The 13,464-nt window shown below is 38.6% G+C and overlaps 1 protein-coding gene across 1 annotated transcript in view; it reads left to right on the top strand.

The window, feature by feature from the left end:
• Window positions 1-7,544, top strand: part of SP3 (Sp3 transcription factor) — a 36,111-nt gene extending 28,567 nt beyond the window's left edge. The window contains exons 6-7 of the mRNA XM_014954588.1: window positions 3,290-3,486; window positions 5,785-7,544. Coding sequence (XP_014810074.1) covers window positions 3,290-3,486; window positions 5,785-6,101 — 514 coding nt within the window. The 3' untranslated portion in view covers window positions 6,102-7,544. The remainder of the gene's footprint in view (window positions 1-3,289; window positions 3,487-5,784) is intronic.
• Window positions 7,545-13,464: the final 5,920 nt, after the last annotated feature.

Raw genomic sequence — 13,464 nt, 5'->3', positions numbered from 1 at the left:
TACTGAGAAATGTGGTTTCCAGTCTTTATAAAGGTAAAATGCACTATGACAATACTTAAATATTAATTGATTTGTAGACTTAGTCAAGGAGTAGGCCTGAATCATATCCTTTCTCTCAGTAATGATGGTTATTGCCCAATGCAGCAAGAAAGGCCTCTTAGCGTGATGTGTTAGGGCATAGTGCCAGACTGTCACAGCTGCAAAGCATCCAGATAGAATTTGGCTCATATCCAGTCAGTTTAGAGCACACATGAACCAAACATGAAGATGTCTATATGAAGCTGTGTAGAATAAATACACTTAGTTACTCATTCACAGTAGTCTTGCAGAATTCATTTTGTGAATCCCTGACTTTCCCCTCATTTTGAACTTCGAAGTCTTCTAAGGAATTCTGTTACTGGTTAGGTGGGTGCTTAGAATTACATGTGCTACACCACCTTTGTGTAGTAAGATGACCATGAGTTGAACCTTGGTTTCCTTCAATCTAGACTAAAGGTGCAATTAAGCAGCTTCAAATGTTTGACTTAGGAATCTTTAGAATCTTTAAATTATTCTAAGGGGATTTGGATGTGATTTCATGTCATTTGTGTCACCTTTATGTACTGTATGATGCAAAGTTACAAAATATTTCTATTCATTATCATTGATGGGAAGACTATAGTATTTGGAGAAGGTGTGAGGATGAAATAGCAAACACACAGAATATTCTATATACAGAAATATATTCTCAAATGTAGAAATACATTTTGTTATAATCAGCACAGGCTGAGCACTCCTTAAGGTTGCATGGAGTTGGACAGGCGATTAAAGACACAGGGTACCAGGATCCTGTGGAGAATTCTTTCAGTTACTGGAGAAGAACCACAGGTGTTCCTTTGCGTTGCACGGCAATTGCTGGAAGCCTTGAGCCACCAAACCTGAGGACCTGAAGAAGAGCTGTCTAGAACTGAATCATTAGGTGAAGATGAACTTAGAGCCTGGGAACTGTGGAAGTGGTTGCAAACAGGCAAAAGGAGGAATACAGAAAATGTCTTTGTTGGAGCTCGGGGAGCTGGGTGTTTCGGGCTGATAGCTGAATGCCACTGGAAGTGTTACAGGTACAGTGAGTTTTGTGTGGTGGCCTGGCCATCTGCAGCGGCTGAGATACTAGAAAAGAAAGGGGACGACCTAAAGACATTTTGCTAAATGCCTTTGAGATTGGCTGAATGTTCAAACCTTGTGAATATTGAGCTTTTTTGTAGGTGGCATAATGCAAAGTTAAATGCCTGACATCACAGTTAATTTTGCTTTTTAATCTTGGCTTGACGGAAGGCCATGGAAGAGTGTGAATCTAACAGTTAGATGTAGCAAAGCTTACCAAAAAACAGACGTTTCGCCTCAGGTAGGAGATGTAAAAAAGGCAGTATTTGTTCTGGTCCAAAGAACAGATTTTCTTTGGGGACATTTGAAAAAGGAAAATTAAATCAAAAATATTCTTGCCAAGACTAATAGTGATGGAAGACCTTAAGGTATCAGGTCAGATGCCAGAGAATCTTTTGCGTGAAATTTATAAACAAGCTGGATAAAACAAGCAGGTGAGCTTGGTGTAAGGCTAAGGATTGAGGGGTGGCAATAAAACAAAAAAGACAGATAAGCAGAGTCTCTTCTGTCACTGTATCCATAGGCTCACAGGAGTCTGCTGCTAGCACAGCAGGGTAAAAAGCCTTCTGGACTCTACTTCTACTGCCATTCAATTTGTTCTGAAGTCAAAACCTGAACAATTGTCATGACAAATAATTTGTATGTAAAAGTGATAGTTTTTTCTTCTGAGACAAAATGACTAATGAAGCACTATGAAGACCTCTATATTGAAATTTCTTGGAAACATTTTCTAGGACTTAATTGGATTTTATCTTCTTTTCTGGACTGTCTGGAATGTATGTTAGGTGAGCATGTGCTTAGGTTGGAATTCCTTTTAGATGCTGTGAGTTTTTAGAGTGAGTTAATTTCTGTGCCTGTTCAGAAATTCCTGCTCCAAGTGCTAGCTCCTTAGAAGTGTATAAGCATTTTACCCTGAACCCTCATTAGAGGTAAAACAGAAATGTTCTTAATGCAAAGATGAAAATCTTGGTGTAATAGTTGCTTGGCAAATCCTTCAGCCACTGAACTGTTAAGCAGAAGTTGAGCACCTGATTTAAGGAAAAAAATTGCCCTGGGGAGGCAACTGAAAATTGTATAATCAGTCATGGAGGGTGGAGTGCCCAAGACTGTGATTTCAGAATACACTTAAGCTGTTCTAAGTTCACGTTGCTGATGAATAAGGTGGCCTGATGCTTGGCTGCATTTTCCAATCTCCTCCCTTGTACCAGAATTTACCATTCACAGAGCTGCGTTGTCAGCCAGATCTATTCCCTGGAGTGCCCTTTTCAGCAGCAGCAAACACTTACATTGGCTAAAATCAATCGTGATGCCCAGCACTGGCCAGACTGATTTCTTTCTCAGGGTGTTCAGAGGCCCTTATCTCTCTCTGGTGATTTTTATTTAAAAAAAAAAAAAAAAAAAAAAAAAAGTTAGGCTGAATCACCTACTATTTCAGTGAGGAAGCATCTTCAAATAGGCATCAAGCTCAGTAGTCTGGATTATACTATCTGTGAATTATGTGTTCATTTTGATGGATTTTTTTTTTTTTTTTCCTGAAATATCAAGGAATTAATTTAAATGTCAGCAAAATTAGCTGTTTCAGTGCCACTCCTTTTAATGGAATTATTCAAGTTAGTAAGCTTGTCTTCAACCCCAGACTGTTTCTCAGGTTTCCCCAAGATGCCAAAAGTCCCATCTGTTACCTTCCCAGTTGCCAAAATCTCCTGTTTCCGTTTTGGCACTTACAATCTTTTGTGTTTTTTCTTTGCCAAAACTGTCTTTGGTATGGTAAAAACTGAAACTGGGAGATATTTAAAATATGGGCACTTCAGGATCAAAGTAATACAAACTGCTGTAGTGTGACAGTATTTCTAACTTCATAAACCTGTATGCTTGCTAGAGATTACACATCTATCATTTAAACGTCACATACTGTTGAATTTATAGTTTGCTGCAGAATTGGGATAGCATTACAGAATTTAGCTTCAGCATCTTGTGGAGTGTACTGGACTCTGATTGTATTTGAATCAAAAATGGGAAGCTGCACATGTTTGTTTGCAGATCTGTTGGTATCTGCAAACAGATACCAACTTATATGTATGAGCAGTATTTAGGAGGAGTCTATCAAAATGAATAATTTCTCTCCTCTTTTTTTTTTTTTTTTAAACAGAGGCTCCAACTTGGGAAAAAAGAAGCAACATATTTGTCACATACCAGGGTGTGGCAAAGTATATGGGAAAACTTCACACTTGAGAGCTCATCTCCGCTGGCATTCCGGAGAGCGTCCATTCGTTTGTAATTGGATGTTCTGTGGCAAAAGGTTCACTCGCAGCGATGAGCTTCAGCGACACCGAAGAACGCACACAGGTTTCCAGTCTTTGATTCTGCTGCATTTAACTAAAGGCGTGTCATGGAGAGGGCTTGGATAAATAACTTTTAAGAGGAGAACAGATCTTTGTGTTGGGTTGATTTTAATGTAGTGTGACTTTTCTAAAATCAGCTAGTGTTTGAAGCCATGCATACACTTGTGGTTTCTTTAGTAAGTCTGAGGAGGAAAAACAGCTACCCTTTTTTGATTCAGAACTAACATTTAAGCTAATATTTAATAGAGCTTAATCAGAATACTTTGATTCAGGTTCAGCAATGCATTTCATTTGTTTGAACCAGATTAGACCTGTTGTTCCAGCTTAGAACGTTAATAATTTTCTCTCATTTTAAAAAAGAAAAATAAGAATAGGGGGCTAGGTGTCCAAGATACTGGATGTCATTCACAAAATCAAGGAAGAGCATGTGATGGTGGATCATTCTACATCTGCTAGTTTCATGATTAGACTGTCGGGGACTCCAAGCTCAAATTTCTCCTTTTGTTTAATACAAAGAAAAGAAATTAGTCTAGATCTTCCACCTTTTCAAGTAACAGTTTGTTTCAAATCTATTGTCTGTATTACCTGTTTTCTTACAAACTGAACATGTAATTACATTCTAGAATGTTCAAACTAGAGGTTGCTTACCTTTTAAAATGAAACTATTTCAAAAACCCAGTGACAATAGATAATAATTTACGTGCTTATCACCATTTATATTGCTTAGAAAACTGTCTTTACAATATCTGTGAAAAATATTTCATGTTTTGAACCTAATGGCATGCTTTTGTCAGACATGTTGAATGCTTGAACCCAAGCTGGGATGTTACCATCTGTCTGGATGGACAGACAGATGGGTTTAAAAAAAGAGAGGCCAGTTGAATAATCCCGCTCGGAGGGTATGGTTAATGGCTGCTAGTGTTCTGGGGATCCAATAAAAAGCAGAGAATGGTAAGGATCTATCCTTTGACCTGTTTTAACATCCTTATCACTGACCTGGAGGAGACAACAGAGTGCACTCTTCTTAGGTTTGTGGATGACACCACAGTGGGGCAACCCGTGAATACATTTGAGGGCAAGGCTGCTCTTCAGAGGGACACAGGCTGAAAGAATGGGCTGACAGGAACCTTCTGATGTTTAAAAAGGATAAATGCAAAGTACTGCACCTGGGATGGAATTAACCCTTGCAGCAACACAGGCTAAGCACTGACTAGTTGGGAAGCAGCTCTACTGAAAAGTACCTGTGAGTCTTGACAGACAAGAATGTGAGCAAGAGCCAGCAGCAAGGATGGCTGGGGCTGTATCAACAGAAGCAGAGACATTAGTTCTAGCAACGTGGTTATCCCCTTCTTCTCAGCATTGGTTAGACTGCATCTAGAATCCAGTTTTCAGCCCCCAGTATAAGACATTGATCAACAGTACTGAGTTCACTAAAGGGCGACCAAGATGATTGGGAAGCTGGAGCATTTGCCTTATGAGGACAGGCTGTAGGAACTGGGCTTATTCAGCAGCACAAAGAGAAGAGTAAGGGCAGGGAGGAGCTTAATAGCAACCATCTAGTGCCTTTGAGGCCAACATTAAGAAGACAAAGACAGACTTTTCATGGCAGTGCACTAGTGAGAGATGTCTCTTTGGATGAGGGACAACAGACGTAAGTTGAAACAGGAGAGGTTCAGACCGGATATAAATTAAGACTTTTTCATTGTGAGGACAGCCAGGCACTGGAACAGGATGCCAGAGAGTTTCTGTAGTCTCCTTCCTTAAAGATTTTCAAGACCAAATTGGATAAATTCCTGAGCAACTTCCCAGCTGGCCCTGCTTAGATAGAGATCAGACTAGAGACCTCCAGAGGTCCCCTCAAACCTGAATTGCCCTATGATCTTGTCTGGCAGTCTTAAGTGTGATTCTGCAGGAGCTCATGTGGTCTTCCCTGTCCATCATTTGGCGGGTTTTGTTCTCCTCTGAAAAGTTATTTATTGGTAATATTTGCAGTGAAACTTAGAAGCCTGAGGATATGAGATGGTAATATTCCTTAGCTTGCCTGAAAGATCTCCCCAAACCCAGTGAGACACAGAAAAATAAATTAATTATTTTAAAGGATTTGTGTAAGTGTCTAGAAATTTAACACAAGTTTATCATGTTGGATCGCTTTTCTCTTCAGTATAGATGTTGTTAGAATTCTGACTCTTAAAAGCAGTAAGTTCTCTCAGGTTTTGGCGTACATGTGATATTTTTAATGTTCTTGAAAGTGTGGTATTTTTGATGTTCTTGAAAACACTTTTTTTCTTATCTTCCGTGACAGGTGAGAAGAAATTTGTCTGTCCAGAATGTTCAAAACGCTTTATGAGAAGTGACCACCTTGCCAAACACATTAAAACGCATCAGAATAAAAAAGGTATTCACTCTAGCAGTACAGTGCTGGCATCAGTAGAAGCAACACCTGATGATACTTTGATTACTGCAGGAGGAACAACACTTATCCTTGCAAATATTCAACAAGGTTCTGTTTCAGGAATAGGAACTGTTAATACATCTGGCACCAGCAATCAGGATATTCTTACCAACACTGAAATACCTTTACAGCTTGTCACAGTTTCGGGAAACGAGACAATGGAGTAAATATTACACAAGATACCTATTAATTGTGGTTATTTTTATACAGTAGTGAGAAGAATATTGTTCCTAAGTTCTTAGATATCTTTTTATTGATGTGCAAAAATTTTTGGATTGACAGTAACTTGGTTATACATGACACTGAAATGCCTTACTTTGTATGATATTCCATAGTATATTAAAATGGTAAAATTGCATGGGTTTTGTAGGTACTTTTGGAATCTAGAAGAGATGAAATTTTACCAAGTTATATTAAAAAAAAAAAGAATTTAACGATGGAAATGGTAGTCTAACCAAATGCATCAATCCTGTGTGGTTTAGTGTAAAAAAAATGAGAACATGTTGGTATTTATCTATTGTAAGATAAAAGAAGTTGATGGGTGAAAAGAAATCATGTTATGATAAAAGAAATTTTGTAATTTTCTTGATGACTGGAATTTTTATTATGCATAACTGACAAATCAAGTTTCCAAGCAAATGTTACATAGTGTAGGCTTTACTTAGCTCATCAACTTGTCATTTTGAAGCTAATTATTTTAATTAGGTTAACTATGTACAATATTTTAAGCATTACTCTTGTAAGATTTTGAAAACTACATTTTAACATGGAACTCTAGGGATAGTCACCTTTTAAATCCTATTGAAAAGCCATGTTTAAGATTTAATTTGCCAAAATGATGTCTTGTTAATATTCTTTCAATAACCAAGGTGGGCAATATAACCAATGTTTAAAAAGCTTAAAATGTTAAAAAAAAATATGTATAGGTTGAGGCATTTGGGTGGTAAGGCAAATGTTATAGTGAAGTATATCCCTTCTTTTGAACATTGGAGGACCAAAAATAAGGTGTATTGCGTCTCAGCAGTGATTTTTATCAAATCTTTTTCCAAAAAACATCTGTCTGCCAGGGCCTTAAAAGCCATCATGTAAATTACCAGTAAAATATAACATATGCAAATACAACAGAAAAATCACTTCCATATTGACAGTACTCCCAAACATATGGATATAGTCATAGTGAACTAGGGGTTTTATGAGGTTTTTATTTGTTTGTTGTTTAGTTTTTGGTTAGTCAATCTGCATTTAAATATCAGCCATCTTTCCTTTTTTGCTTCTTCCCTAAAAATTGTATGTATCCAGTACATTTAACTGATAAACATATATGTTTTTTATTATGCTGAATTTTCTTTTTATTTTTTAATTACTGTTTATATTTTCAATTATAGAAAAATGTACAAAATGAAGTTATATAGCCAGTCTGTAAGTGCTATACCATTTTCAAAAAAATGTACAACAATAATTACTGCAGTTCACCTATTTACAAACATTTGGAAATCTGTTCATTTGTTATTCTTAAAACCACCTCAAATTTAAAGGCTACCTTATTGTACGTTTAAAGTGTATTATAACAGTGTGGTAGTTAATAAAACACTATTTTTTTTTTCTTTTGACTTGAGTGTACTGTACTTCTTGTTAACTAACAAGGTGTAGTTTCATAATACATCTTGAAAACCTGAAATGTTTTATTATTTTGTGCTAGATGGTGGGAAGTAGACGCGGTGTTTCCTTTCCTAATGGGCAAGGAGATGGTAATACACCACCTTCTTGCTCTCAAAAGAACCTCTATCTGTATGTGCACAGATGTGTATGAACTACAAGCTGTGTTGGTGTAGTGGTAACTTTTTTGACATTATGCTGAGCAGGGCACAAGGGAAACATAGGAAATGTATCCTATACAGTACGAAAATAACGTTGCTTTTAAGTCCCCTGAGACTTACATGCCACAATAGAGACAGTCTTGATAGGGAACTGTGGCTAAAAGGATAATGGCCTTTTGCTTAAAGGATGGGGAAGAAACAGGGAAAACGCTCTGAGCTTAGAAAATATGACTGAAAGAGTGAGGTGATGGTTTTAGATGGAGTAAGAAAGATCAGCGAAAACTGTGAGATTAGAGTGATGATTGTATATGATGCGATAATGAAAGTGAAAAGATTGTATTTGTGAAGTCTAAAATCTTGGGAGTATCAAATGGACAGAAGACAAACCAGGATAATTTAGAATAAGCCAGGAAGAGGCCAGCCTAGAAAAGAGAGAAGTGGAAAAAGTCATGAAGAGTAGATTTTAATGGAAAAAAATTTAATGCAAATCTTTTTAAATTCAGAGCAACAGGAATTGACAGGCACAGAGAAAAGGGAGTTAATTCACCATCAGCTTAATCTTCTATTTAATAAAATAGTGAAATTGGTTAGTAAGGCACAAGGGCAGCAGTTTGAGAGAGGAGACAGTTCTGCTGAGACTTGCACAATTCCATGGGTGTTATCAATTGTATTTTAACGTACTCTGAATCCACTTCCTTTAGACAGGTGAATGGGCATGGTTTCCAAAAGCTGTTTTAGTTCACAGAGCATGTTGATGTAAATTACTTCCATTTGTAATACTTAGATTCTGTTTCTCATCTTTCCAGCCATTTGTAGCTATTTTAGTGCATTATTTTAAGAGAGAGGGAAGAAGGTTACTTTTGTACTGAAACTGCTTTTCAATACAAAAGTTTTATGACATAACAATTTCACTGATGTGCATCTGTGGATGATGGTGTTTCGATGCCTCATTGCTGACGATGAGATTGCTTTATTTCTCAGAACTTTAATGCTCAATACATCAAGTGGTTACTTTAATTAATGTTTAGGTGGCTCAGTTTTTCAAAAGCATATTTTGTGGTTAAGAAGCTTCAGAAGGTAGAAGTTTTGTAGGAAGAAGTCTGATGGAAAGCCTGCAGTTTTAGGGCTGGCTGCCTAATGGCTCACAGCCATGGTGTTTGTGTTATTTGAGAATGCTGCTGCATGTGTTCACATGTTGCATGATTGTGATTTTTTGAAAGATCTCACCTCCAGGGCAAAGGTTCATGAGCCCAAGTATGAGATCTTTGGTATATCTAGGACTGTTTCTACCTTATGGCTTTCTTTTGTGGTCACTATAGCAGCTCGTATGATATCAAAACAAAATTCTGCACTCTACAGGTGGCTTTCTGAATTTATCTGTGAATCAATTCTCCACAGGTAAGGTTGATAAAGGTTGTTTGGTGTGTTCGTTGCTTCTTATTGGTGCAATTTGGAGCATTTTATGTATTTATTTTTGTCAGGCTTCCTCACTTGTATAATTTCTCAGTACATTAGCCTTTAGATCCTTGGATGGTTTGTGTCTCTTGCAGTCTGATGTAATCACTAATTAACATGACCTTAAAACTGGTTCTGCAAGAGAGCATGGGCTTGAGAGCAGCCCATGTTACCAATGTCAAGAGTTGGGGTACTTGCTTACAGTAAGTGCTGTAAATGCTATAATCTATGTATTCTTGGGCTCGTTAATGAATGAACTAATGGTTAATCCTTGCAAGTTACAAACAACTACCAATTCTTGAAGAGAGCAAGAGGTTTTAATCATTGCTACTTACCAGGGCAAGGGGCAGTATGACTAAGGAGAACGATACAATAACTGAAACGCTTGTGAGGAGCAGGATTTCTGGTTTGAAGATTCAGATTTCACTCTGGGAAGGGACGTCAGACAGCTCTTCTTTCAGCTTGTCTGAACAAGATGTAACAGGCTTTGGTTTGAGGCATTTTGAGATGCTGGAATCAGTAAGATAAGCCTTCCCAATGGCTTCAGGAAAGCTCTGATATGTTCTCTAACAAGTTGTTCTGGGTGTCAGGGAACTAGGGAATGGAGCTAATAGTCACCTGTCAGGTGGTTCTTAGTTCCTTTAAATAAAGAACTAATGAGCAGGTGGCTGGTTTTCCTCCAGGTTATTACCACCAGAAGTGCAGAGCATGCACTTTGGAACAGGGCAGAAGCAGCTGACGTGCCTGACTCAGACCTTACCTGGCAGATGATGTTTTCAATAGAAGGGCCACCTCCATTTGATGCTCCAGAATTGCCGTTCATTACTACTTCAGTGTGTTCTGGTACATCTTTCCTATAATCTGTGTCTGTAGGACGTCTGCTAGAATCGTAGTCAGATATGTAGGTGCTTTAGGCAGTCTCAGGTGTTGCTCCAAATGCAATCAGTAATTATCACAAGCACCTGTGACCACACCTCTTCCTGGCAGTGAAAAAGTGTTCTTGTGGGAGCCTTCCCCCTCCCTTGTCCAGCTACGTCAGTCCTTCCCAATTCCTGAGATGTCCAAGAGGCCACACATGGATAATAATAAGGTAAGAGGAAAAATAGTTTTTGCAGTAGTCCAAAGATTCAAGTTGTCCCTTTGCTTAGAATTGTGCTGCATGCCTTTTTTGCCCGATGTCTCAGCCTTTATGCTTGGAAAATAACTATTTATAAAATGTATATATAATTTAATTTTTAGGTACACAATACAGGATGTACTGTGTTGTATGTAAGAGTTATCTGTATCTGGGGAGGTAGTATGTTATTTGAAGATTCTTCATTTTCACTCGGAAGCCAGTGAAAACCTATCCTTTGCTTCAGTGGTGAGTCTTTGCTGTCTCTGGTCATATCTACCTACAAACTATGTAGAGTAAATTCTATAGCTGGGTAGTCACTGGGATCTAAAATTGCCAATACAAAGAAAATTTAAGGTTCGCATATTTTGAAATTAAGGAAAACATAAAACAGTCTGCAAAGTAATAATACACATGTGCTGTTCTCTGATCACCCAGCAGAGAAAGACCCTGTACTATCCTTAGTCACACCAGTGGGGGTACTGGTGGTTTGCATCAAGTTGTTCTGTGCTCTAGATTCTGAAAGACTGTATGAAAAGGAAACATTTTATATGAGGGATGTTACATAAGTTTCCTTCTTTATTCTTGAAAATAAGAAAAGAAAAGCCATTTCTGATGCCAACCAGAGTCTCAATGTAACTCCAGAGCTGACTTTCACATCTTGACACTGCCGTATAAGTTGGAACACATTCTCAAGTCCTATCGTTGCTAAATTTGCAGAAAAGTGCTCTGAAAATTATCTGCTAGGAAATAACCTTCCCTTCCCTGCTATGCTTTCTCTTTAGTCAAAAAGCCCAATTCCACAGATTTTTAACTCAACATAAGATGGACGCCACCAGGGAAAGGTCCCAAAGCAGGACTTGAAACTATTTATTGTTTGTGTACAGCTTTCCTATTCCCTCAGAAAGCTCAAATCTTGGGCATGCTAGTGGTATGCCTACAGATAGAAAAGGATTTCTTTCTCTGTATGTCTTAAAATGCATTTGCATCTTTCACAAAACTACTTGAACAATACCTTTGCAAGGATTATAGACTGCTAGATCTCTATAGCAAGTAGTGTTCAAGCACTAATGATTAGTTGATAAGCAATATCATATAATCCAACACACCTTTCTCCAGAAAGGTTTTTCAAGTAAGAACCTCTTGGACCCTGACAAGAAAAGAACCATCCGATGGTTGAGCTGGGTTCCAGGCATGGACAAAATATCACTGAAAGCTTATGTTATCCAAAGGAGTCCCTGACTTTCACATATCTAGGGCCACCAACCCACCCACCTGCATTTTTAAGTTTGTTTTTATAGAACTAGCTCCCCTATACAAAATATTCACAGAACTTTATTTATAATTTATGCACAAAACCCACAATGGCTACTTCTTCACAGATGCTTTCTAACTGGATGTTTTTTTCCATCCGGTTGTGTTTTGATTTGACAACCACTTAGGAGAGTAACAGTCTACTCCAATATGTTGCAAGCAACCATTGCTACTGTGTTAAGAAATGACACCATAGTAGAGGTTTGCAGGGGAAATCCCTGGGATTCTGTGCATGTGTTCACCTCATGGTAGAGGCATCATGATGATGTTTCTAATGGGACTGATCTACATTTACTGGTTAAATTGATTCCTGATTTCTATCTCTCTGTCTAAGCCATTGCATGAGTCATTATCAGTACTTAGCGAAGGTAGTTGAATACAAAAAATTACTATTGCTTCTGCTTTGGAGACTTTTTTTTTTTTTTTTTTTTGTGCTGCTGGGCTTTAAAAATGTGAGGAAAAAGCAGTTTCTGCTGCTTGCAGTGTGCTGTCTGTCAGTCCCCAAAGTCCTGGAGGAATGTTACTGTGGATTTGGAGACATTGCAGAAGCACTGTGTGTTGAAGAGGTCCCCCCGCCTTCCTTTTCCTAGTGCTGATTCTGTGAGGGGAATGGAAGTGCTCAGCAGCTGAAACCAACAGTCACAAACTACCATATGTGGGAAACATTGCATGTATTTTTTGCCTTTATTTCAGTGTGGGGTTTTTTCTTTTTTTTTCCTTTTTTTTTTTTTTTTTTTTTTTTTTTTTTTTTTTTTGGTCTTGTATTGTTATCTTGGCTGCAACCTGCTCTGGGGCCTTCCACCAGCCTTTTCATTTCTCTGAGCTCCTGCTATTTCTGGTCATGCTCTTTGCCTGTTTTGGAGGTGTCGAGGACAGGTTGATCTGGTACAGCTGTATCCCTTACTATGTAAGCCTTGGATCCATGTTGGGAACTCTGCTACAGCCTTATATAAAGAAGCATTTAATGTTCAAGTCTGGTTGGAGCTGATACAGGGCTCTATGGCAGCACTTCCCCATAGTTTTCAAGAGCAGCACTGGGGAGTGGGTGAGAAGTGCTGAGGTAAGTGAGCTGGTAACAGGCAGCTTGTTAGTACCAGACACTGAACCAGCAGTTAGTAAGAGAGTGCTTGTGTGGCACAGCTTATGTGCTGGTAGGAAGACTTGTGAACAAGAGAACGAAGTGAGGATGGTGGGGAAGAGGTACGAGCAGATGGGCTGGACAAGTGATTTGGAGCAGGGCTGCAGAAGGCTGTGGAGCCACACCACAGTAAGAGTTGATATAATTTATGGATCCTAATCCCTGGACCTCCACTGAGAGCTTCTAGGGCCCAGGTTCCAGCCAAATGGGAGTGCAGCCCAAGTGGGAGTTCAGGGGGACTATAGATGGATTAGACAAGATGCAATAAAGTGAGGAAAGGGGGCAAGAAGGCAAAATTTGAGTGCTGCATAAAGCTTTCCCGGCATTCATGATGCTTTCATAGCAGTCCTTACTGCCTTTTGCTTCTTTACTGCTTTGTGCACGGCTTTTTTTTCTGTCCTAGTTCTCCTGCCAGGTCACTAGATACCATAAACCCAGCAAGAGAGCACGTGCTAGACTGAGGTTTGCCATAGATCAGCATTATTGCTTGAGGACTAATAAAACTTGTATCTGGCAACATGCACTACTGAAGGCGATTTATGACAGAGGAAAATAGATATGCTTTAAAGATTGAACTGTGGACTGCTGCTTGAGTGGTGTCTTGGCTGAATCCTCTCCTTTCATTTTAAATACAAGGATACCACGTTTTAGGAACTGGATTGCAAATTAAGGGGGGGGGGGGGCAAAGGGGA

Source organism: Calidris pugnax, unplaced genomic scaffold (assembly GCF_001431845.1).
Source record: "Calidris pugnax isolate Ruff unplaced genomic scaffold, ASM143184v1 scaffold103, whole genome shotgun sequence".
Lineage (NCBI taxonomy): Eukaryota > Metazoa > Chordata > Aves > Charadriiformes > Scolopacidae > Calidris > Calidris pugnax.
Note: the sequence above shows the minus strand (reverse complement) of the source record. Positions and strands in the feature narration are given on the sequence as shown.